Here is a 26,192-nt window from a genome sequence, read left to right as displayed (position 1 = left end):
GCAGTTCAAACCTGTGTTATTCAAAGGTCAGCTATACTATACTATACTAGCTATACTACCTTTTATATAAAACTTTATATATATATACTACCTTAAAAAAAAACTTTATATACTACCTTTTATATAAAACTATACTACCTTTTATACTTTAAAAAGTATCTTACTTATGTCTGTATAAATACAAGGCAGTCTCTATTTACAATTTTCAGTGATCAGAACTCTACCCAGTGCATTTTATTTGTTTACTTTTCTATTTGAGGGGAGGGGATGTGTTTGTTCACCCTAGCATCCTAGCTTCTGGCCTGGACCAAATACGCAATCAACAAAAATCGGTTGAGTAAATGAATCCTTAGATAAAGGCAAAATCCCTGCCCTTAACAGTTCCCCTGTCTCAGTAAATTTAGGGAGCCAATTGTTTAACATAAACACAGGTCCATCAAACGTGTGTGTGTCATTTCCTATCTTTAAAAAAAATTTTTTAATCTTTTATTTATTTATTTTTTTTTTTTTTTTTTTAAATTTTTTTTTCAACGTTTTTTATTTATTTTTGGGACAGAGAGAGACAGAGCATGAACGGGGGAGGGGCAGAGAGAGAGGGAGACACAGAATCGGAAACAGGCTCCAGGCTCTGAGCCATCAGCCCAGAGCCTGACGCGGGGCTCGAACTCACGGACCGCGAGATCGTGACCTGGCTGAAGTCGGTCGCTTAACCGACTGCGCCACCCAGGCGCCCCAATCTTTTATTTATTTTTGAGACAGAGAGAGACAGAGCATGAACAGGGCAAAGGCAAAGAAACAGACACAGAACCTGAAACAGGCTCCAAGCTCTGAGCTGTCAGCACAGAGCCTGATGCGGGGCTCGAACTCACAGACCACAAGACCTGAGCCGAAGTTGGACTCAACCGACTGAGCCACCCAGGCGCCCCTCATTTCCTATCTTTTTAAAGTGGTTTTAAAATTATTATTATTTTAGAGAGAAAGAGAACGCACATGTGATCAGGGAAGAAGGGCAGAAGGACAGCCCCCATGCAGGGCTGGATCCCATGAGCTGGGATCATGACTTGAGCTGAAATCAAGAGTCCAGTGCTCAACCAACTGAGCCACCCAGGTGCCCCAAAGTTTTTTTTTTTTTTTTTAATCAGAAAGAGCCAGAGGCAAAAAAAAAAAAAAAAAAAAAGGTGATGAAACCATAAACACACACACACACACACACACACACACACACGCGCACACGACAAACATCTAATTAGACCAAAACAAACCCAGTTCACAAGCCCTGACACATCATCTTGAAAGCTATGTTCACTGATTGTATAATTTATGACTAAACACTGTTATTTTCCTTCTCTGGGCATTAGGCAACTCAGGAAAGGGTTCCAGAAAATTTTCAACACTACTGACACCCTTGATTATTAATATTAGTAATACTATTTATTTAAAAAAAATTTTTATACTAATACTATTTACTTTAATGGCCCATCTTCTAGTCTTCTAAACCCATGTATGGGATTTTAGAAAGGAATGTATTTATGAAGGGTTGCAGCCCAAAGGCAGTCCTGAATGCTTTCCACTGGGAATGTCCTGCCTTCCCAACTCTGACCTCACTTCCCAAAGCCCCTGGGAATCTCTCCTTCCTCTCAAGCTGCCCCAGGGACTCCTTTTTCTTGGTCATGGGAAGGGTGGGAGTAGGGAAGGACTGGGGGAGAGACAGGGGTTATTAGTAAAGCCTTGGAGTTCCAACTTCCTCCCTCCCCTCCCAGCCTGCCAACTTCCCTTGAGGGAGGTGGTTCTGATTTTCCAGATAAACTCATTTAGCATCTGTATGGCCTTGGCAGAGGCCACACGGATTTTGGTTTCTATAGGAATCCCTCTGGGGAGCTGGGAGTTGGTCTAAGAGGGGTGCATGTTTTACTTTGGGCATGAGATGGTCCTGGCAAAATGTTCTTAAAACAATGGTGCAGACCAGGAAGTTGGAGTTTGTCGCCCAAGTCACATGGTGGTTGTGGAGGACGCTTTCAGGCACACAAGCTTGAGCGATGGAAAACCAAAGGGGCCACAGTGACCACCTGGCTGAGTAGAGACAAGCCCATCAGGCGACCCACCCCAAAATATCCATGGGTCTAACCGACCATTGGGCTTACAATTACCAAAAGAGGGAAATTTCCATACGTCAACCTACCTCCCCACTTTCCCTCCTTAAAAGCACCCCCCTCCCAAGGCCTTGTTGCAGACAGCCTCTCCATTATCCTGCCCTCCGCTCCCTTGCAATGTATTCAATGGGTGGATCCTTCTGCCTCGGGTGGATTCTTACACCTTTCAGTGCCACCAGCTTCCACCCAATCATCGCCCCACATTTGGGGGCCCCCACCCAATCGAAAGACACCCCATATAGGCACCACAGTGGTCACAACCCACAAAGATGAAGATTAGGTCAGTTGTGAAGGGAAGAAAGCTGAGCCCCACTTATATTCCAATGAGTGTCTGAAAGGGTATTCACTGTGATGTTTTTATGGCGTCTTGCAATCTTTAAACTTTACCCTTGTTAGTTTTTTCTAAAACCCCTGAAAGGCCCCTCCAGCTAGGGCTGCACTTGCTTTAAGGGCTATGAGCCTATGGAGGCAGGAAGCCATTATTGAAAGTAACGTCAAGGCAGAGAGCAGGAGAGAGCCCCCCTGCCCATCCCGACACTGCCAACCTGGAGCAGGAGGTTCAGTTTCCTGCTCCCTACTTCCTCCTCCTGGACTGGAGCCAAACTTGGCCTAGGATACAGGAGTCAGGTCCTTGGAAAGTTCCCATTATCTTATGGATAGCTCAATCCCCGGGCAGACCAATGAGAAGGCTCTTCAGTCTCCTCTTCCATCCCCTGTGCCACACGGAAGAGTCCCTTTGCCTTTCAAAGGACTAGTATGGGATCTGGGAAGAAGCAGGAACCTGCAGGTGATGCCAAAACTGGATAAAAGGACAAAGGGCCCTTAAAAGCAGGGAGCAGAAGAAAAAGTAGAAAACCCAAATAGGGAGAGGGTTTTCAGTGACAGCATAGGGGATGCTGTCAGAGGCCCTTGAGAGTCTAGAATTGGGAGTCTCATGCTAATTCTAGAAACTCAGGAAACCGGGGTCGGATTGTGGGATCACTATGTTAGGTTGATGTAGTGGTTCCAAACTTAAAAAAAAAAAAAAAAAATCTCAGGATCCCTTAAAGTCTTAAAAGTTATAGAAGCAGAACACAGAGGATTTTCGGGGTAGCAGAAGTACTGTGTAGGATGCTTTAAAAACAGTTTGACCAAGTACATTTGAAGCTGTAACTGGCTTCATTAAACAGTGGGCAGCATGCCAGGCGAGAAGTAGAGGGATGCTCCTAGGAGTTGTACCTGAAGGAAGGTTCTTATAAGAAGGAGGGTGGGGCAAGAAAGTTATTAGCAAGAGAAAAGGATTGTTGGAGGCGTGGTCACTTATGGGGCAGGTGGGGAGGCAGGGCGGAGAACAGGGGGTCTTATCACGCCCATGCCCATTACCTCATCTTCCTTTGGGGAATGGGGAGGGTCCTTGTGGCAGATTGCCTCACTGAGCAGAACATTCCTGACTGACCAGTTAAGACTACAATTTCGGGGGAGGCTGAAACTGCAGTTAGATTAGTTACAACCCCGGTTTGGTGACTTGACCAAAGTGATGCCATTTGGGGCCTGTGGTTTTCTTTTTCACAATAGTATTCTAGGGGAGGAAGGATTTCCCTCTATCTTCCTAGGTGTAATAGCCTGGGTTTATGACATAAACTGACAACAGGTGCATTACCAGGAGGATATGTATATAAATTCATTAATTTTTATTATCATGTGCATGAGGTATCACAAAAGAAAAGCAGTGAGATTGGAATTTATATAAGATCTTGGGGAAGAAGAGAGGGGATGTAGGTCACTTAGGGGAGAGTAAATATGTTTTAGAACCAACGGACGAGCCCTTTGGAAGAGTAAATGGGAGATAAGATTGTGTGTGTGACTAAGTCTGTCTGGGTGTGACTCTAGTCTCTTCTCCTGAGATAGGAGTCAAATCTCCCAGGATGGTCAAACTCCTAGGGAGGGGATTTATAACAAGGGAATTTTCTTTTGCCTACAAAAGGAGGCAGATAAGGGGAGGTCGGAGAAAGTCTCTCCTGGCATTTTGTTTTTCAAGTGCTCTCTGCTCAAAATAGTCAGTATGCCACGATGGCATATTTTGAGTCGTCTTCAACTCCTTCACTGTAGTAATGGGTACATGTCATTATGCATTTGCCCAGAATCATAGAACGTACAACAGCAAGGTTGAACTCTAATGCAAACCATGGACTTTGGGTGATTACGACATGTCAACGTAGGTTCATCAATTGTAATAAATGAGCCACCCGAGTGGAGATGTTGATAATGGGGGAGGCGGTCCATGTATGAAGGGTGGGGACAAGGGGCATATGGAGAACCTCTCTACTTTCTACTCAGTTTTGCTGTGACCCTAAAACTGCCCTAAAAATAGTCTGTTCAAGAAAAAAAAAAAAAAAAAAGGCTGTACAGGGCACTGAAGAGCTTTTATTTGTATGTGTCAGGGAGCAAGAATTCCTGTCCTCTTCAAGGGTCCTTCTAGTTAGACGAAAAGTCAAATTGACATGACACAGGTTCACAGGAGAAAATCACATTTACTAGGTAGGTACAGGGAATCCACACACACAGGGAAATCCAGAAGAAAGTCGGGCATGAGGTACACTTGTCATTCTGAACTAAGGAGAAGGGGGTAGGGGTCTGGGACCCCAAAGGGAAGGAATGCAATTCACAGGAAGATGAAATGGAGAAAGTGTTTAGTAAACAAATGCCTGCTGGGCCACTCAGAAACAATGGGGCATAAAGGACTTTGATGGGACAAGGTCTTGCTGGGTTCTTCCTCCACCATACCCATTTCAGATAAACCACAGTTATCTGCTGAGCTCTCTCTCTGGAGCAGGTGCTATATCTAAATTCTTTTTAGGCAGTTGATGGGGGAGGTAAGGAGCTTTTCCTGGATCTCCTGGGTTTCTATTGCTTTTTAACTCAAGATAATTTTTATGCCAAAGTGGCCCATCTTGAGTTGGCCTAACCTTGGCCCCTACAGTGTGCTTGCTGTATTTATCCATTTTTACCACATTTAAAGTTAAAACTGAGACATTTTCAAAAATATGTATTAGTTCAGTTACTTATAAAGAACAATAATAAGGCAATTATTACCTATTATTATTAATGACATATTTTAGGATAACTGTATTTTCAAAACACAACAAAATACATTGAGTTAAAAAAATGGCATTATTTTATAGTTTTGTACATCCTTAATGTTTGGCTTAAGTGAAAGTTACCAGAATATGTCACTCCAAAATATGCCTTTTTGGTGTATGAATTATTTTGGGCCAAAGGCCAGTGTGGAGAATCAGCAGACTCAGGAAAAACTCTACAAACAGAACTCAAGTTTTCCTTTTGTAAAGGGAATTTACATTCCTAAAGGAAATTTCCAGTTGTAGATATATCTCCCTCCCCCTTGCCAGGAAAAGGATTTAACAACTCTTATTGGTGGAAAGGACAATAACTAAAATCTGCACTACAAACTATTTATTTATTTATTTATTTATTTATTTATTTATTTATTATTTGTTTAAGAGAGAGAGAAAGAGAGAGAGAGAGAGAAGAGTGAGCAGGGGAGGGGCAGAGAGAGAGGGAGAGAAAGAATCCCAAGCAAGCTCTACACCACTGTCAGTGGGGCTTGAACTCACGAACTATGAAATCATGACCTGAGCAGAAACCAGGAGTTGGACGCTTGGCAGAATGAGTCACCCAGGCGCCTCAGTCTTTTCTTTTTTTAAGACTTTATTTTTAAGTAATCTCTGCACACAATGTGGGGCTCAAACTTAAAACCCCGAGACCAAGAGTTGCATTTTCTGCTGACTGACCCAGCCAGGTGCCCCTGTCTTGTCAGTCTAATTTATAGAGCCCCAGCTTGACAATCTCAATGGGTAGAGGAAAAATATTTTTTTCCCTTCCCTGCACCCTTCATTGACAGTGCCCCCCTTCCCTTCCGTTTTTCTATAAAATTTACATTTCTTGTTAACACTTTTGGAACTAGGTTTATTTGGAATTTACTTGGGCTACACTGGTAAACACGTAATCACAACACATTCATTTTGACATTTATGGAGCCCTTTTTGTGCACAAGGAATCATGCTGGCTGCTGGAGGGACAGCAGTAAACGGGGGAGATGCAGTTCCATCCTCGTGGAGTGTATAATCCAGCAGAAGGGACATGTTCTATACTAGTTCCTTCCCATTGCCATCAGCAGTGGAAAGGAGAAATACGGAGCGCTGACATAGTATGGGACAATGAAGGGGGTCCAGGTAAAGAGGCTCAGTGGAGGAGGGCACAGCAAGGCTGTGCCAGGAACATTTTTCAGGTAACACAAATGCCCTAGGCAGAAAAGTGGGGAATAAGGACCAACGTGGGTTCAAGGCTGGCCAAGTCCAGAGCTAGGTGAAACAGCATGGCTTTTAGGAAGGTGGTGGTTTGGAATTGTAGCTTAAGTGTTGAGACTGCAGGCAATAAGGGCATAATTATACTGCAGTGTCAATGCAGCGTTAGGTCAGAGAAGCTCAGTCTTTATGTCTGGTTCTGCTAAAGTTTTACAAAGGTAAGGGATCATATTTACACGTTTGAAAGCTCCCTCTGGGGGCAGCATGGAAGATGGGCTGAGAGAAAGGGAGGGAGGTGGAGCAAGATATCTTCTGCAATAATAATATAGGTGAGAAATGATGAGGACCTGATTGTGGGTAGGTAGAAGGGGCAGATTTAAGGAATGTAAGGTGAAACATTTGAGGAGACTTGTTTATGGGCTGGTGAGATGAATTCTAGCACAATCAGGGGATATGCTCTGAACAGTTTGCACAACTCTGAGTGGCACCATGGTGGTTATTGTAATCTCTGTGAATAGCAGTGCCTAGATTTGTGCAGTGCACAGCCTGGGCAGCCTGACACAGCAACTTTGATTCTAAATTCATCTGTTTCTATTACTTTTGAACCTTGGAGATTTTATCTATACATTTATTTATTTAGTTAGTTATTTTATACTCTTTTTTAATTGTTTAAAAATATTTATTTTGAGAGAGAGAGAGAGAGAGAAACAGCATGTGTGTGAGTTGGGAGGGGCAGAGAGAGAGGGAGAGAGAGAGAATCCCAAGCAGATCCCATGTTCAGTGTGGAGCCCAATGCAGGGCTTAATCTCATGACTATGGGATCACGACCTGAGCCAAAATCAAGAGTTGGACACTTAGGGGACTCCTGGGTGGCTCAGTCAGTTAAGCATCTGACTTCAGCTCAGGTCATGATCTCAGTTTGTGAGATAGAGCCCCACATTGGGCTCTCGCTGTCAGTGTGGAGCCCACTTGAGATTCTATGTCTCTTTCTCTCTTTGCCTCTTCCCCACTTGCGCTCTCTCTCAAAAATAAATACACATTAAAAAAGAAAAAGAGGGGCGCCTGGGTGGCGCAGTCGGTTAAGTGTCCGACTTCAGCCAGGTCACGATCTCGCGTTCCATGAGTTCGAGCCCCGCGTCGGGCTCTCGGCTGATGGCTCAGAGCCTGGAGCCTGTTTCCGATTCTGTGTCTCCCTCTCTCTCTGCCCCTCCCCCGTTCATGCTCTGTCTCTCTCTGTCCCAAAAATAAATAAACGTTGAAAAAAAAAATTAAAAAAAAAAAAGAAAAAGAAAAGAGTGGGACGCTTAACCAACGGGGCCACCCAGGCATCCCTGAACCTTGAAGATTTTACAGTTTTCTTTTTCTTATGGTTTTCTTTAAGCCACTTTCTTTTGAAAAAAATCTCAGCACTGAAAGGAGGAGTAGGAAATAAAAGTAACTGGGCAATGGCATTGTCTTATTTTTCCGTATAATTTAGCTACCTTTTCCACTTAACTTGGCAGAAATAAAAGCTAAAAACTTCGAGATCAAGATATGGTGCTACTAATGTTCCCACAAATCAGAGAAACAGAAGTGAAATGTAGCAGCCTGTCTTGCATTAATATTTATTTACACCTGGATGGAGCCTCAAGGGGCCTGACTTTTCTAAATTTTTTTTTTCAACGTTTTATTTATTTTTGGGACAGAGAGAGACAGAGCATGAACGGGGGAGGAGCAGAGAGAGAGGGAGACACAGAATCGGAAACAGGCTCCAAGCTCTGAGCCATCAGCCCAGAGCCCGACGCGGGGCTCGAACTCACGGACCGCGAGATCGAGAGCTGGCTGAAGTCGGACGCTTAACCGACTGCGCCACCCAGGCGCCCCGGGGCCTGACTTTTCAGAGTAGAAGAAAGTCTTTGGGAGCTAATTTTCCTGCTGGGTGCAAGCTCTTTACCCAACAGCTTAAGTAAGTCTTCGGTAAACAGCTCAATAAATCTGTTCTGGTTTATTGGAGTCAGCGCTCTAGGTCTGGCTTATTATCTCTACAAGAATAGAAACAGTCTCTTTCTTTTTTTGTCACTGAACATTTTTACCCTTTTACCAGCCTTCCTCTCTTTCCCCCACTTCCCCCAAACCCAGGCAGCCACTTTTCTACTGTTTCTGTGAATTTCACTTGAAAAAAACACTGATTTGATTGGTCGACTTGCAGATTTCACACATAAGCGGTACCACGCAGTATTCGTTATCCTCTGTCTGGTTTATTTCACTTAGCATGATGCCCTCCAGGCTCACCCTTGTTGTTGTAAATGACAGAATTTTCTTCTTTTTAAAGGCTGAATAATATTTCATTGTGTATGTGTGTGTATATATATGTGTGTGTACATATATACACACATACACCCACACTTATATGTACCACATTTTCTTTATCCATTCAACCATCAGTAGACATTCACGTTGTTTCTATAGTTTAGCTGTTAGGAATAATGCTGCAATGAATACAGAATGCAGCTCTCTCTTCAAGATAATGGATTTGTTTCCTTTGGATATATACCCAGAAGTGGGATTGCTGGGTCACACAGTAGTTCTATTTTTCATTTCTTGAGGAGCCTCCATACTGTTTTCCAGAGTGGCTGCACCAATTTGCATTCCCACTGCCAGTGCAAAGGGGTTTTTCTTTCTCCATATCCTCACTGACACTTGTTATCTCTTGTCTTTTTTTTTTTTAATGTTTATTTTTGAGAGAGATGGAGCGCAAGCAGGAGACAGGCAGAGAGAGAGCTGGAGACAGAATCCCAAGCAGGCTCCAGGCTCCGAGCTGTCAGCACAGAACCCAATGCGGGGCTCGAACTCACGAGCTGTGAGATCATTACCTGGGCCGAAGTTGGATGCTTAACCCACTGAGCCACCCCGGTGCCCTTTCTCTTGTCTTTTTGATGATGGCTGTTCTAATAGTGTGAGGTGATGATACCTCACTGTGGTTTTAGATTTACATTTTCCTGATGATAAGTGAGGTTGAATTTTTTTTTTTTTTTTTTGGTACCTGTTGGCCATTTGCTTATCTTCTTCGGAAAAATGTCTCTTAAGATCCTTTGCTGTTTTTGAATTGGGTTATTTATTTGTTTATTTTGCTATTGAGTTTTATGAGTTTCTTGTGTATCTTGGTTATTAAACCTTCATCAGATATATGGTTTGCAAATATTTCCTTCTATTCTATAAGTTTCCTTTTCATTTTGTTGATGGTTTCCTTTGTTGTGCAAAAGTTTTTTTATTTTGATGTAGTCCCGCTTGTTTATTTTTTTTTTTTAATTTTTTTTTCAACGTTTATTTATTTTTGGGACAGAGAGAGACAGAGCATGAACGGGGGAGGGGCAGAGAGAGAGGGAGACACAGAATCGGAAACAGGTTCCAGGCTCTGAGCCATCAGCCGAGAGCCCGACGCGGGGCTCGAACTCACGGACCACGAGATCGTGACCTGGCTGAAGTCGGACGCTTAACCGACTGCGCCACCCAGGCGCCCCTACCGCTTGTTTATTTTTGCTTTTGTTGCCTTTTCTTTTCATGCCAAATCCAAAAAGTTATTGCCAAGACTGATATCAAGGAGCTAACCCCTGTGTTTTCTTCTGGGAGTTTTATAGTTTCAGGTCTTAGGTTCAAGCTTTTAATCCATTTCGAGTTGATTTTTAAGTTTGGTACAAAAAGGGGCCCAGTTTCACTCTTTTGTATGTGGCTGTCTAGTTTTCCCGACATTTATTAAGATATATTCGTTTCCTAATTGTATATTCTTAGCTCCTTCACTGAAGATTAATTGGCCATATGTGTGTGAGTTTATTTCTGGGCTTTCAAGTCCATCCATTCACCTATGTGTTTGCTTTATGCCAATAATATACCACTTTAAAAAAAATTTTTTTTTTTGTTTATTTATTTTTGACAGAGACAGAGCACGAACAGGGCAGAGGCACAGAGACAGACACAGAACCTGAAATGGGCTCCAGGCTCTGAGCTGTCAGCACAGAGCCCGATGTGGGGCTCGAACTCACAAACTGTGAGTTTATGACCTGAGCCGAAGCTGGACTCTTAACCGACTGAACCACCCAGGTGCCCCATCGTTTTGATTACTATAACTTTAGAGTAGAGTTTGAAATGATTAAGTGTGATGCCTCCTGCTTTGTTCTTCTTTCTTAAGATTGCTTTGGCTATTCAGGGCCTTTTGTGGCTCAATACAGAACTTACAATTATTTGTTCTATTTCCATGAAAGACGCCACTGGAATTTTGGCAGGGATTTCACTGAATCCGCAGATCATCTTGTGTAGTTTGGACTTTTTAACAATATTAGTTCTTTTCATCCATGAACACAGAATAGTTTTATGTTTATTTGTATCTTCTTTAATTTCTTTAATCAATGTCTTCTGGTTTTCAGTGTACAGATCTTTCATTTTGTTGGTTAAATTCATTCCTAAGTATTTAATCCTTCTGATGTTGTAAGTGGGATTGCTTCCTTAATTTGTCTTTCAGATCATTCACTGTTGCTGTATGAAAACACAACTGATTCTTGTGTATTGACTTTGCGTCATGCATCTTTACGGAAACTATTTAAAACTGCAAACTTTTTTTGTTGGAATCTTTAAGGTTTTCTGTATAGTCATGTCATTTGCAAATAGTGACAGTCTTACCTCTTCCTTTCCTTTGTTTCTTTTTCTCGCTTACTTGCTTTGGCTATGACTTCTAATAGTGTGTTGAATAAAAATGGCGAGAGTGGCATCATTGTCTGATTCCTGATCTTACAGGAAAATCTCTCAGCGTTTCACTTTTGAGTATGATGTTAGCTGTGGGCATGCCATATATGACCTTTATTATGGTGACATATGTTCCTTTTCTACCCAGTTTTTTTCTTTTTCTTCCTTTTTCCTTCCTTTGTTCCTTCCTTCCCTCTTCCCTCCCTTCCTTCCTTCCTTCCTTCCTTTCATCTATCTGTCTATCTATCTATCTATCTATTCTTGGGAGAGACAGCATGAGCAGAGGAGGCGTAGAGAGAGAGAGAAAGAGAGAGAATTCTAAGCAGGCCCTGCACTGTCAGCGCAGAGCCTGACATGGGGCTCGAACCCACGAACCTCGAGATTACAACCCAAGCTGAAATCAAGAGTCAGTTGCTTAACCGACTGAAGCACCCAGGCACCCCTCCTTCTCTACCCAGTTTCTTGGGAGTTAAAACAGTCTACATCTTAATGAATATATCCAGAAAAGATGGACTGTGTGAACTCACATTCTGTTAGCAGACATCAGAATATAATGACCTCAGTTTTATATATTCCAAAGGGGCCATTAATTGGGATCTTTAGGACATTATGGATAATGGGTCAAACTGAGGATTTGAAAGCACTTCTTACTGTTGTAAGATGTCTAACAGTAATGTGATGTAATGTCTAACAATAGCTGTACGTAGAAAGATAGTCACGAAGTCATAGTTTTCAACGAGAGGAAAAATTCATGCAAGTCATACCAGCGGCCCTCCTTCCCCTTCTGGTATGTGACTATTTTCATTTACAGAAGATAAATCCATGCCAAGAATTCAACTGGACATGACCTAAAATTATTTTAATCTCGGTGTATACCTTGGAGCAGTGAAGCCAGGTTTCCTCGGCAAGCTTGCACGGCCAGTCCACGCAAACTTCACATTTAGGAATGTGGGTCCTTCTTTAGATGTAGCAATGGGGCTTAGTAGCATATGATGGCAGGCAGAGGTTAAGAAACATATTGTAAACTTACGACTTAATACAATCTATTAAAGTTGGCCAAATTGTTTTTAGAAACTACGCAGAAGATGGAGTAAAATATAAGTGTTGTAGGGGCACCTGGGCGGCTCAGTTGGTCAACTCTTGACTTCGGCTCAGGTCATGATCTCACAGTTTCGTGAGTTCAAGCCCTGCATCGGGCTCTTTGCTGACAGCACGGAGCTTGCTTGAGATTCTCCCTCTCTCTCTTGGCCCCTCCCCTGCTCACACTCTGTCTTTCTCAAAAATAAATAATAAACTTAAAAATATACACTTAAGCATTGTAAGGAGGCAGGAAGAATTGTTCCAGGAAATCAGAATCTATCACCAAAGTAACCAAAATGAGCATTTTGACTAAGTCTGAGGCTGAGTAGAGGATGTCATAGATAATACTTTGGGGGAAACTCCCAAATTTGAATATGAAATCATGCTGGGCATGTGATAGTGTTTGTTATGTATTAAGTGCTTCGCATGTGGGCCCAGGTGCCACAGGTTAGACATCCCCATTTTACAGGTAAGAAATGTGAGGCTGATGTCAACAAGTAAGTCAGTAGCAGAGTTTGGGTAAATTTTTTTAATTCTAATACAAAAAAATTTCAAGTTCTCTTTTACATACCCCAGTGTTTCTCTGTATCCTCAAAGCAGAGGAAAATAAGTCGTTCTGGGTAGTTACATTTTCAAGTGGCCAAGGGTCTATCCACTGTATATACTGATTTTTGTACATTGAAGCTAATCATAATAGAAAACTTTCTAAAATTATATCGCATATTTTCTTGCCTCCTTTAACGTGTAATACTGAACACTTACAACTTTTCCCTGAAAACTCATCCTTAATGTGGGTGATCCCATAAACGTGATAGTGTTCCCGGGTCTGAGGTATGGGAGGCTCCTGGCCTCACACTGTGGTGCTTTTCCAGTTTGCTGCTCAGAGAATGTTTTTATTCCTCCCTTGTGGCTGTTCTTGGGGCTGTAGTTCTTTCACACCTTAGATAGGAATCTCCCAGGGCCTTAGAACCTAAATAATTAAAACAGTCAGCATTGTATGTAAAGTAAAAGTAAATAGGCCTGAAGAGCTAGCCCACAAGGAAAATATTAGGAGCACAGATCCCCTGGGGCGCGTGGGTGGCTAACTCCGTCTGTGTGACTCTTGATTTTGGCTCAGGTCACCATCTCATGGTTCCTGATTCATGGGATTGAGGCCCACGTTGGGCTCCAGTCTGACAGTGCAGAGCTTGCTTGGATTCTCTCTCTCTGCCCCTTCCCCGCTCCCTATCTCAAAAAAAAAAAAAAAAAAAAAAAAGAAAGGCACAGATCCCCTAACTTACATTCTTTGGTTATAGCACCCTGATTGAATATATAAATATAAATATAAATATAAATATAAATATATATATATATATATATTTTTTTTTTTTAACGTTTACTTATTTTTGAGACAGAGAGAGACAGAGCATGAATGGGGTAGGGTCAGAGAGAGAGGGAGACACAGAATCCGAAACAGGCTCCAGGCTGTGAGCTGTCAGCACAGAGCCCTGCGTCGGGCTCGAACTCACGAACGGCGAGATCATGACCTGAGCCGAAGTCGGACGCTTAACTGACTGAGCCACCCAAGCGCCCCTTAAATATATTTTTTTATGTTGTGTCTCAGATGGGGGAGTGCATCACTTAACTGAATTTCAAGTAAGCAAGATAGTGAAACTTCCGTGAGAAGCAAGATATAGACACACACACACACACACACACACACACACACAATTTTATTTTTTTTTCTCACTGGTACTGACCTATGACACTTAAACTAAAAAATAAAATTATTTTGAAGAAAGGAAATTTTTAAATATCCACTTAGCATTTGTTTATATCGTTCTATTGTTAAGAGTTGTTTTTTGGGGCGCCTGGGTGGCTTAGTCGGTTAAGTGTTCCACTGGTGGTTTGGGCTCAGGTCATGATCTCACAGTTTGTGAGTTTAAGCCCCCATCTGGCTCTGTGCTGGCAACATGGAGCCTGCTTGGGATTCTCTCTCTGTCCCTCTCTCTCTGCCCCTCCCCTGTGCTCTTTGTCTGTCAAAAATAAATAAATAAAAACGTAAAAAAAAAAAGTTCTTTTCATGATCTCACAGTTCCTGAGCCTAAGCCCCTGAGCTGGGCTCTTTGCTGCCAGCACAGAGCCTGCTTGGGATTCTCCCTCTCCCTCTTTCTTTGCCCCTCCCCTGTTCATGATCTCTCTCTCCCTCTCTCAAAATAAATAAACTTAAAAAGTAACCAAACAGGTTACTTTGGGTGATTTTTTATATTCCTGAGCTTTGTTTTTTTCATGTGCAACATGCAGATCAGTAAAGATTAAAATAAGGTCCTATGGTGTGGCAGGCGTCTTGTCCTTTTGGGCTGCTATAAGAATACCATAGCCTTGGGTAACTTATAAACAACCGAAATTTATTTCCCACAGTTCTAGATGTTGGGAAGTCCAAGATCAAGGCCCAGCATATTCAGTATCTCGTGAAGTTCTGCTCCCCGGGTCATAGATGACTGTCCTCTCACTGAGTCCTCACATGGTGGGAGGGGTGGGGGCTCCCTGGGGTTTCTTTTATAAGGGCACAAATTCCATTCAAGAGGCTCTGTCCTTATGACCTAATCACCTCCCAAAGGCCCCTACCTCCTAATGCCATCACACTGGGGGTTAGGATTCAACGCAGGAATTTCAGGGGAATAGACATTCAGTCTACAGCACAAGTTGCCAACGGCAAGGACACGATCAGATGGGTATTATATGAACTTGAATTCAACTGAAGTTCAAGTAGAGCAAACCAATAACCATAGTTACTCTACAGCTTAAAAAAAATCATTCATTGTCATCTCCTTGTCTACCAGAAGGAAATAAAACCAGCCTGTTAAGTTGGCCTGACAGGACCACTGCATGTCTGGATTGGGAACTGACTATATTCTTTCTTCCTTCTCTTTTTCTTTCTTTCTTTCTTTCTTTCTTTCTTTCTTTCTTTCTTTCTTTCTTTCTTTCCTTCCTTCTTTCTTTCTTTCCTTCTTTCTCTTTTTTTTATGTGTATTTATTTTTGAGAGAGTGAGAGACAAGTGTGTGAGCAGGGGAGGGGCAGAGAGAGAGGGAGTCACAGAATCCGGATCAGGCTCCAGGCTCCAAGTTGTCAGCACAGAGCCCGACCAGGGCTGGAACTCACGAACTGGGAGATCATGACCTGAGCTGAAGTGGACGTTTAACTGACTGAGCCACCCAGGGAATTGACTATATGACTATATTCTATGCGGGTCTACCCTCTCGTTTAACATGAGGGGAAACCGAGGTCCAGGGAGCTTGTGAAACCCACCCAGAGATAGACAACCATGATGCCACAGGTTTGCACATACTTGTCATTGAGAAACCTTTCTTTCCCAAGAAGAGGGTGACCTGAGCCAAGGGAAGGACAGGGGCTCCTTACATTAACATGAACATCTTTTTATTTATGTGGTTGTTCATAATTTACAAAGCACCTCCTCACCCCCGTGACCTAGCTTATTATACTACTGACCTAGCTTATAATACTACACCCAAGAGCTTATGAAGATGGTTCTTTTTCCCCTCTTGTCTTTGGGAGATTCTTTGCATTCTCAGACCTGTGCTATAGCAGCTGATTCTAGAAGTACCTTTAACTTAAACACACACACACACACACACACACACACACGCACAGGGGCGCCTGGATGGCTCAGTCAACTAAAGCATCCAACTTTGGCTCAGGTAATGATCTCACAGTTGGTAAGTTCGAGCCCCACGTTGGGTTCTCTGCTGTCACCATGGAGCCCACTTCAGATCCTCTGTCCCCGTCTCTTTCTGCTCCTCCCCTGCTCATGCTCTCTCAAAAATAAAATAAACATTTAAAAAATATACAAACACACACACAATTAATGAAATGTGTGCATATGGATGTATATGTGTGTCTCTGTAGAAGAAAAGGCATCACATCACCCTGAGTTTCTAGCAGTCCACACCTTGGCAGACACAAAGTGCAAAGAGAGAATGACCTTTGGTTTGAGAATTCCTGAATGTCAACGACACTTTCATTCCAAAGGGCTGAGAAGTGTTTACAATTTCTTTTTTTTTTTTATTATTTTTTTAAACATTTATTTATTTTTGAGAGACAGAGCAAGAGCGGAGGAGGGGCAGAGAGAGAGGGAGACACGGAATCTGAAGCAGGCTGCAGGCTCTGAGCTGTCAGCACAGAGCCCAACGCGGGGCTCGAACTCACAGACTGTGAGATCATGACCTGAGCTGAAGTCAGTTACTTAATCGACTGAGCCGCCCAGGCGCCCCTGTTTACAATTTCAAGAGGCGTGGCAGGGAGCGTTTATAGGCAACTCTTTAATGAGGCTCATTTGGGGACAGAAAGATGAGGCCGGCCAGCCGCTTTTCACGTGGCTTTTTGCAGCTGAGTCCTTCAAAGAATGAATAGTGAAATCAAGTCACTTTTCTCCTGGAAGTGTCCCTTCTGATTTTTCCCGGTTGTAAGGCTACATACAAATGTAGGAGCATATGGACGATTATAAAAGAGAAGTGATATCCTGTGAGGGAGGAAATCGGACAATAAATCCCAAAACAAAACAAAGAAACTATGGAAATTAAACATCCGAACCTGGGGGAGGGTGGGAAGCCACGCATTCTTTCTGGGGAGCCATTCCCAGCAATGCAAGTGTCCTCAAAGGTGGGAATGGAAAAAAACCAGACACTGAGCTGCAGGACGAAGGAGGGGTCTTGGCATCACAGCTTTTAATGTCTTTGGAATTGGGCTGGGCGTCAGGTGCCTTTCCCGGAATAGGCCAGAGAAGATAAGTCCAATTCGGTTTTTAAGGCTTCCGTCAGCTCGGTGGTCAGCAGTTGGTGGAGGGACACGCCATCGTGGGCATACACCCAGCTCTCCCCGGTCCAGTCGTAGCGCTTCGGCCCACTGCAAGACACAACAGATCCTCAGAGGGTCTGCGCGGACAGATGCTGACTCCCCATACGCGGCCACCCAGACACCAGCCGTCGTGACGCTCCAGAAAGTACATTTCACAAGGCAGACGCCTGTCTTGTCTCAGGGTCTTTCTTTTTAAGACCAAGTACACAGTGAACCCTCTGGAACGATTCAAGAGTCCTGAAAACATCTGAACCCTCTCCATGAGTCTGCAGATGACATTCTGACCTTTTGCTTTTCCCAACTCACGTATGATATGTGCTATGTCAGAGGCGGTGGTTTTTTTTTTTTTCTTTAAAGTTTATTTTATTCTTTTTGAGAGAGAGAGAGAGAGAGAGAGAGACAGACAGACAGAGTGTGTGAGGGGGAGGGACAAAGAGTGAGGGGGGGACACAGAATCCGAAACAGGCTCCAGGCTCTGAACAGCACAGAGCCCGATGCGGGGCTTGAACCCACGAACTGTGAGATCATGACCTGAGCTGAAGTTGGACACTTAGCTGACTGAGCCTCCTAGGCACTCCAGAGTGTTTTCTATTTTATTTATTTATTTATTTATATTATTAAAAAAAAATTTTTTTTAAACGTTTATTTATTTTTGAGACAGAGAGAGACAGAGCATGAATCAGAGAGAGAGGGAGACACAGAATCTGAAACAGGCTCCAGGCTCTGAGCTGTCACCACAGAGCCCCGTGTCGGGCTCGAACTCACGAATGGCGAGATCATGACCTGAGCCGAAGTCGGACGCTTAACCGACTGAGCCACGCAGGCGCCCCCAGAATGTTTTTTAAAATTATGGCCATTTGTGTACCACTGGCATGATTTGTCCCTTACCAATATTCTTCTTCTTACTATTATTTTAGTACATTCATAACATGTGCAACCACAACCTCTATCTACCAAAACCCTTCATCCCCCCAAAAGGGAACTGTGTATCCATGGAGCAGTTACTCCCTCACAATCCTCTCCCCAGCCCCTGGCAAACACGTAAACTATTTAAAAATATATATATTTTTCCTTAATTCAATTTTAAGCCCACGAAACAGAGAGTTCCTCCACCTCAAGCTCACCCAGGGAACAAGAGTATCCATCCATCCATTCATGCTGGGATGCTGTATCTGTGTGGGCCTGGGCGAGCTTGGGTTTTGACGTGTGGTGTCATTCCAGAGGTGCAGAACTGTGCCCGTCAGTCCTGCCTCTTCTCGGCCTAGTGCAGGGGGTGGGGGGGGGGGGCGGGCAAGCCAGCGGACAGTGCTGGTCCACCGTGATGCCCCAACGGGGGTGAAGCAGAGAACCCCGGGGGCCCACGAGAAGGGGCACTGGGTTCACCTGCACACTCAGGGAGCGATCTCCTGACGTCAAGACTGGGAGGAGTTTGCCAGGGAAGAGAGACGCTTAGAAGGGGAGCATCTTTGGGGGCTATAAAAACATGAAAGGTTTCTGTATTATCAACCAAATGCTGGGGTTTGAACCCTTGCCTAATAACGGAGATGAGAGGGGTAAGCCACAAGGACGGAGGGCTTGGTTCAATACGCACAACCTGCCACATACAAAGTATCCGGGCCACATACCAAGAACTGACAGTCTGGACCAAATCCATGGAACACGCGCTTGGCCCTGGTCTCTGACTTGCTGCCGGAGTGCCAGGTGCAGCGTGAGGACCCCCCAGACCCCTCCACTGCCCCCCAGGGCTTGGAGTCAAGGCACCGGCGTCCCGGTGCCCACCCAGGCCTCTGCTGTATCCTGTCCTACAACTTCCCCGAGTGGGCAGGGTGGCCGGGGAAGGCCAATGTTTCTACACCCCCCAAAAACTGTCATCTGAAAAAAGCCTCTAAAATATCAGAAATGCAGCCCCACGAAAGATTATTTTGGGCGTGAAAAGTCCAGTGGAAAATAACCCTGTTTTTCCTTGGGGAACACAGCACCTGTGATAGTAAATGGCTCCTTGGCAGATTTTCTTTCCAGATTCCCATCAAGAATGACAGTCTAAACAATCCTGGGCTAGGAGCCCATCACTGGCAGGTGTGTCCAAACACGAGGCGGGCTTTTTCAGCCTCCAGATACAACACGGAGGGAACTGAGCCATCACCAGGGGATCCGGTGGCCTGCCCGGTATTTATACAGCCACCGGTCCCCAAAGGTGATGGCTGCATTTGAATTGGTCCACTCAGTTTCTCGTCCAGTTCCTCCGGGGGTGAAGGTAAGCATGGACAGTTATCACCTCTCTGGTGGGGGTTGGGACAACTGTTTGAGGCCAAAGAGAACAGTGTGATTGGCCCACACAGGGTAAAACATCCAACTTCGAATAAACTGGCTGGGTCTAAAAAACCAATGCAATCTGTAAGGGGCCTTGCTAGAAATGAGTGATTTCTGGGATTGTTTTTGTTAAATTATAACCTACTTCCTCGATGAGGTTGGGGTGAAGGAGGCACAACGCTTTACTTATTTTGAACCAATAATTACACACCCTTGCACGATAAACAGTATAATATTAACTGCCTAAAAATTATGTGAACATTGGGACAGGAGAAGAGTTATTTTTTTTTTTTAATGCAAATACCACTGGGCTTTCAAAGAACTCCATCCTGGTTATATTTGGGCCTTTCCCAATTCACAGTGTGTGTTCTCTTTGGAAGTGCTAACAAATGGCCCAGGAAGGCTGGTCTGAGAGCTTTTTGTGAGTGTCTCTCTATAACTCTCTAATAACCACACAGACGGATCCAGATGGATCCAGACGGACGAGGGACCCTCTCCCTGCACGTTCTCAGGCCTTGAGATGCAGCATGGGCAGGGGGCCTGCAACACAATCTTTTATTCCACTGGATTGAAAAAGGTCAGCGGGAGAGGCAGGAGGGATTCAATGCCCTGGAGTCGAAGCTTAAGAGGCTCTCCCACGTCCACAGGCCAAGCCGCCTAATTCCGTGGAGGGAATTCAACCGACCTCTAGCGGAGATGCTCAAAACAAGCTAGAGGTCAAACTTTAACCTGCTCTGAAGACAAAGGGTAACTCCTTCCAATGCTGCAGTATCACAAGTTTGGCTTTTCAAAAGGCCGGGCAATGATTTAATAGAGAAAGACGGTCCGGGCCAGGTTCTGAAAAGTTCTAAACTGTTTGCTTCCGATCTCACGGACATCTCAATATCCGCCAGCATCTCAGGATCTCAACATCCGCCAGATGATCGGCAGACAGAAGGTACAGAAGCAGAGTTGACCATCCTACAAGGATGGGGGGAGCGCGAAGCATCGGGAGAGGTGTGCTTACAAGCACCCGCCCACAAAGTGGCGCCCCCTTTAAAGGGTCCGCGATGCCACATCGCACGTGAGCTGAACACCGCCAGATTGTGACTTCGGGACCTACCTGGATGGTGAAGACAGCCAGATCTGCTTGTTTGGGGTCTGCTTGTTGATCACGTAGGTTCCTAGATCTCCACCCAGTTTAACTGTTAAAACACCACTCTAGTGGATCAGGAGGAAAATAAAAGACAAAGTTAGCTCTTGGGCACAATTGCTTCAGACCTGGATATGGTCCATTTATACAAGCACACAATATATATACACCCTGAAGAGACGTCTTTCGTGTATAGAATCGGCAGGTCATGTGGAAAGCACACTGCTCTCTGGGCAAGACTGTGATTAATCACAATAATCCTTGGACCTCATCCTGCTTTCTCTTACTCCCTGCGAGGCCAGCAAGGCAAGAGTTATCATTATTCCCCTTTCGGGGTGAGGACACAGCCGCGGCTTGTCTGAGGTCTTACAGCTGGCAAACGGGAGGCCCCGAATCCCGCCTGCTACCTTGGTTCCCTTAACTACCAGCCAGAACACACAAGAGGGCTTTAAAAAATGCAGACACCGGGGCGCCTGGCTGGCTCAGTCGGTGGAGCATTTGACTCTTGATCTCAGGGTTGAGACTTCAAGACCCACGTTGAGCATGGAGCCTACTTAAAAAAAAAAGCCTACTTAAATGCACCAGAGAACCATGTCAGCCCAAACATCAGACAGGACAAGTTCATTACCAAAACAAGGAAGAAATGCAAGAAAGAAAGAAGTAAACTACCTGCTTTGCTTGTCTTACAAGAGCAATCATAGGGGCGCCAGGGTGGCTCCCTTGGTTAAGCATCGGACTTTGGCTCAGGTCATGATCTCGTGGTTCGTGAGTTCGAGCCCCACGTTGGGCTCTCTGCTGTCAACACAGAGCCTGCTTCAAAAATTCTGTCTCCCCCTCTCTCTCTGCCTCTTTCCTGCTCTCTCTCTCTCTCTCTCTCAAAAATAAATAAACTTAAAAAAAAAAAAAAGAGCAATAACGTTTGCTCTGCTAATAGAAGGCTGACACTCCAGGCTAGTTTTATTCTCAGACCCTTCCCACACATCTCACAGGCTGCTCTCAAGGGCTTTATTTTCCCCTACAAGAGGCCTGAATTCTTTAAAAGACGAGTTGGTCCATCTTCGCTCAATAAGTGCTCATTTAAATTTGAAAACACTCTTTCAACAAAGGGGCCCTTTACTCCCAAGGTCTGAGGTCTCTTTAGAATGTGCAGGATCTTATAGCAGCAGCTACACAGCTCAGTTCCCTTTACTGGAGCTGCTGTGCAGGAGGGAGGCTCTCTCAATGCTCCCCGCCCGAGGCATAACCCGTGCAAACACATGGCCACCCTTCTCTGGGCTTCTAGAGCCCCTGTCCAATCAAGAGGCCCCGAATGCTTCTGAGAACACTTTGTGTTTGGTTCTCAAACACAAAGAGCTATTAAAAAGGTAGACCACAGTAATAATAATAATAATAACAATAATAATAATTAATAATAATAATTTAACTGATGGGCAAGGGATGAGGAGGACTCTATTGGGCTATATATATACATTTTATCTTTTTTTTTTTTAATGTTTATTTTTGAGAGACAGAGTGCGAGCAGGGGAGGGGCAGAGAGAGAGAGAGACACAGAATCTGAAGCAGGCTCCAGGCTCCGAGCTGTCAGCACAGAGCCCGATGTGGGGCTCGAACCCATGAACTGTGAGGTCATGACTTGAGCCGCAGTCAGATGCTTAACCGACTGAGCCACCCAGACTATTTTCAATAACATTTTTTCTGATTATGAAAGAAACAAAAATCACACAGACATCAGGAAATACAGAGAGTATAAATACAATGAAAACATCAATAAAAGTAGTAACCGCTAACGTCTAGTACCCCACTCTGTGCCAGGCTCGGTGTTTGGCATTTTGTGTAAAAGTGTTTGCACTGTGACCGTGACCATCAGAGATGGGAATCGTTATTCCAGTTTTGCAGGTGAGGGACACAGGGACCGGGGAATAAGGAATACTTAGGAACTGAGAGAGCTGATCTTAAGTCCAGGTCTGTGTGGGTCCAAAACAGGTTGTTCCTTACATAACACGAAGTGCTCTCTCAATCCCATGAACCTCGGATATAAGCTGTTCACTCTCAGGCATGTCTGCCAGTTTTTAAATGCATTCTGAAAAGGGCTGGGATCAAAGGGTACGTAAGTTTGTTTGTTTTTAAAGTTTATTTTTTATTTTTTAAATCATCTGTACACTCAGTGTGGGGCTTGAACTCGTGACCCCAAGATCAAGAATCACATGCTGCACTCACTGAGCCAGCCAGGTGCCCCATAAGTACGTCTTTTAAAATTTTTTTTCTTGAAATCCACCTTTACTATTTTGGTAGAACTACCACCTTTCATTTACTTACATGTGTCTTAAAACGGTACAAATCGGGGGCTCCTGGGTGGCTCTTGATTTTGGCTCAGGTCATGATTTCACGGTTCGTGGGTTTGAGCCCCACGTCAGGCTCTGCACTGACCGAGTGTAACCTGCTTGCGATTTTCTCTCTAACCCTCCCCCCGCTCTCTTTCTCTCAAAATAAATAAATCAATAAACATTAAAAAAAAACTGTACAATTTAGTAGTTTTTAGTATTTATTCCAAAAGCAGTCATTCCCCATTCCTTCTCGCCCCGTACATACTTTTACGGCTTATTCTCTCATGAGATACCGGGCTCAGGGGTTCAAGACGTTCCCTGTTTCCAGTGTGACCTATCTGGTCCTTCGATGCCCCGTCGTGCCTCCTTGTCCCCCACAATGAAGGAGGGGTAGGTGCAGAGGAGAGAACAGAAGGTGGGGTCTTAGTCTCATCAGCCCTGCCCCCTTCCTCAGGACAACATCTGTGCTGCCTCCTTCAGAGACTCCGTGCACCGATGGAGGGGCGTGGGTGCTCCCTGTGCACACCCCTGATCACTGTCGCGCCTTAGAACAGGAGACCAGTCAGGGATGCAGATCCTATTGGCTCAAAGCCAAAATCATCTCTTTCCAACTCACAACCTTTTTTTTTTTTCATGTTTATTTGAGAGAGAGAGAGAGCACGTGCGTGAGCAGGGGGGGTGGGCAGAGAGAGAGGGAGACAGAGCCTAAGCAGGCTCTGTGCTGACCTCAGAGGGCCGATGCGAGGCTTGAACTCATGAACCGTGAGATCATGACCTGAGCCGAAGTTGGACGCTTAACCGACTGAGCCACCCAGGCGCCCCTTCCAACTCAAAATCTTCTGCCACGATTCCAGGGAACTGGCTGCTCCTTCACAAAGAGCATATTCATAAAGCAACTGTGAGATTTCTTCCAGATGCACAGGCTGCAAGCTGTCTCCCACCACCTCCCCGCCCCCCGCCGGCCCCAGCAGCTTCTCTGCAGCACTCATTTCCCCCCCCACCCCCAAGACCAGCAGCCCCAGCTGAGGCACTTCTGGCGTGGTTACCCTGACACCCCGCAGCTGGGGCCAGAGCCTGTGCGTGGGTGCCCCCACAGCCCTTTTGTGCCTTCCTCCCTGCATCTGAGCCACCCGCTTGTTAGCCGGGCACTGACTGCCTTTCCTCCACTACTTTAAGCACCTTGAGTGCAGATTTGTCTTTTCTTTTTTTTTTTTTTATGTTTATTTTTGAGAGAGAGAGAGAGAGAGAGACCAAAAAAAGCCCGAGTGGGGGAGGGGCAAAGAGAGGGAGACAGGAATCCGAAGCAGGCTCCACGCCCTGAGCTGTCAGCACAGAGCCTGAAGCGGGGCTCGAACCCACAAACAGTGAGATCATGACCTGAGCTAAAAGTCCGGTGCTTAACAGACTGAGCCACCCAGGCGCCCCGATTTGTCTCTTCACCCAAGCGCCTTCAGTGTGCAGCACATCCGTTCTCTGTGCAAAAAACCGGATGGACGCAAACCTACATCGGCGGAGGCGGGAACGGAGCGGAGGGTGACCAGGCACGGTGATAACGTGCTTGACGTTAATAGCCAGGTTACACAAGGCAGAAGGTCTCAGCACTTAGTCCCCACCCTCCTCCTGTTCTTTGTGTGTCAGTACTTTTCCCCTGTGGAGCCAGCGGCTGTTTCCAGAGGAAACTGGCAAGAGGAGGGAAGGGGCGGAAGGAAACTAAGCTGCCTTACTGGGTCACCAGGAGTTTTAATGCTTTCAGAACCGGCCGCAAGGAGACCAGATGAAGCGGGCTTTTTGTTCATTAGCATTATTCCTTAAGGGGCAGTCGGAGACTGCTTTGGGAGTGTGGACGGACTTAAATGCAGAGGAGGGCAGGGGAAGTGGGGAGAGAGTTGAAACAGTCGCTGCTGACCCCGGCACCGCACAATCAGAAGAGCCCTTGGCCGCAGCGGGCGGCGGCTTATTCCTGCCAGTCAGTATCAGCCCTCCACATATGGCGGCAAAAGAAGCAATTTCCGCTGTCGCTGCTCACTTTGTAGCAACAGACACACACGGGATGGCAGGCGGAGTCCGGCGATTTCATGTGTACGTGGCTTCCCATACTCCAGATACAGATACAACTTCCTCTTAAAGAGTAAGAATAATGAGCGTGTAGCATTTTAAAATGCAATCCCTAATAGAAATCGGAGAGGTGGAGGGATGTCACTCAACCTACAGCTGAAGAACCTGCCACTCCCAGGAGTTAAGCTTATTTGCTTAAGGACGCTCGCTCGCCAGGGGCGTCTGGGTGGCTCCGTGGGTTAAGCATCCAACTCTTGATTTCAGCTTAGGTCATGATCACACAGTTAGTGGGTTCGAGCCCTGCGTTGGGCTCTGCACTGATAGCATGGAGCCTGCTTGGGATTCTCTCTCTCTCTCTCTCTCTCTCTCTCTCTCTCAAAATAAATAAATAAACAGTCCAAAAAAAAATTTTTTAAAGGACTCTTGGAAAGAAAATACAAATCCAGGATGAGAAGCTAGATGCTTTGTCTCCATATCCAATAAAATGCTGCCTCTGAGCAAGGGTCTGTGACCTGGGACCCAGAGGTGGTGTTCAGGTGTCTGCGAAAGCCCCCGCTGCAAAGCTGAAATTGTACTCATAGGTGTTCGGGGAAGATTTTCTCCGGAGAAGGCCCAGAAAAGGTTAAGAAATGTCTGGCCGTGAGATGCCAACAGCTTAGTGAATAAAGAACATGACTGCAAACCAATTCTCATCAAAATGTCAGGGGCCAGGGCTGCACCAGGCACAAAAGGAAGGTGGCTTGGAATCAACCCCTCAGAGAGCAGGGTGCTCGCCGGTCACGAGCAGCAGACGCCACGGAGGCCTAGGGACGGGCGGTACTTTCTGCTTTGGTGGTACCCCCTCTAATGGCAGTGCCGTTGGGGGGGAGGCCCGGACCCAGACACGGACCCCCAACATTACCCACCCCACGGACAGGAAGACGCAACAGTCAGGAGCTGCTCACATCTCCTACTGCACAGAGAGCAAACAGAACGGACATATTCTTGTGCCTGTCTGGATTACCACTTTGATCTGTCTACTCGGCCAGTAGCAAGTTGGGAAAATACCGATGATGCTGACCGGCATCAGTGGAAGTGTGTTTTGTTAAAGTAAGTGGGCGCCGTTCCATTTACGTACTGAATCAACACTTGTCAAATCCCTGTCATGTACTTGGCCATGTTGCGGGTGCTGGGGACACCCAGAATGGACCGTGTCCTGGCTGCCGAGGCGCTTGGTCTAGCCATGGGAGCTGATGTGTAAACAGAACACAGGGCGATCGGTGCTCCATG

At 45.2% G+C, this 26,192-nt stretch overlaps 1 protein-coding gene across 2 annotated transcripts in view; it reads right to left on the bottom strand.

Annotated features, from left to right (window-relative positions):
* Window positions 1-16,547: 16,547 nt before the first annotated feature.
* FXN (frataxin) overlaps window positions 16,548-26,192 on the bottom strand; it is a 23,577-nt gene continuing 13,932 nt past the window's right edge. Inside the window, exons 4-5 of one of the 2 annotated variants that reach the window (XM_086684961.1) lie at window positions 20,515-20,612; window positions 16,548-17,150 (exon numbers count right to left, since the gene is read on the bottom strand). In XM_086684961.1, coding sequence (XP_086541087.1) covers window positions 17,000-17,150; window positions 20,515-20,612 — 249 coding nt within the window. In that variant the 3' untranslated portion in view covers window positions 16,548-16,999. The remainder of the gene's footprint in view (window positions 17,151-20,514; window positions 20,613-26,192) is intronic. The other variant, XM_086684962.1, reaches the window with a different exon arrangement.

The sequence above is a fragment of the Puma concolor genome, chromosome D4, assembly GCF_028749965.1.
Source record: "Puma concolor isolate L17-30 chromosome D4, mPumCon1.1.hap2, whole genome shotgun sequence".
Lineage (NCBI taxonomy): Eukaryota > Metazoa > Chordata > Mammalia > Carnivora > Felidae > Puma > Puma concolor.
The sequence above is the reverse complement of the archived record's forward strand: the minus strand, read 5'-3'. Positions and strand labels throughout refer to the sequence as shown.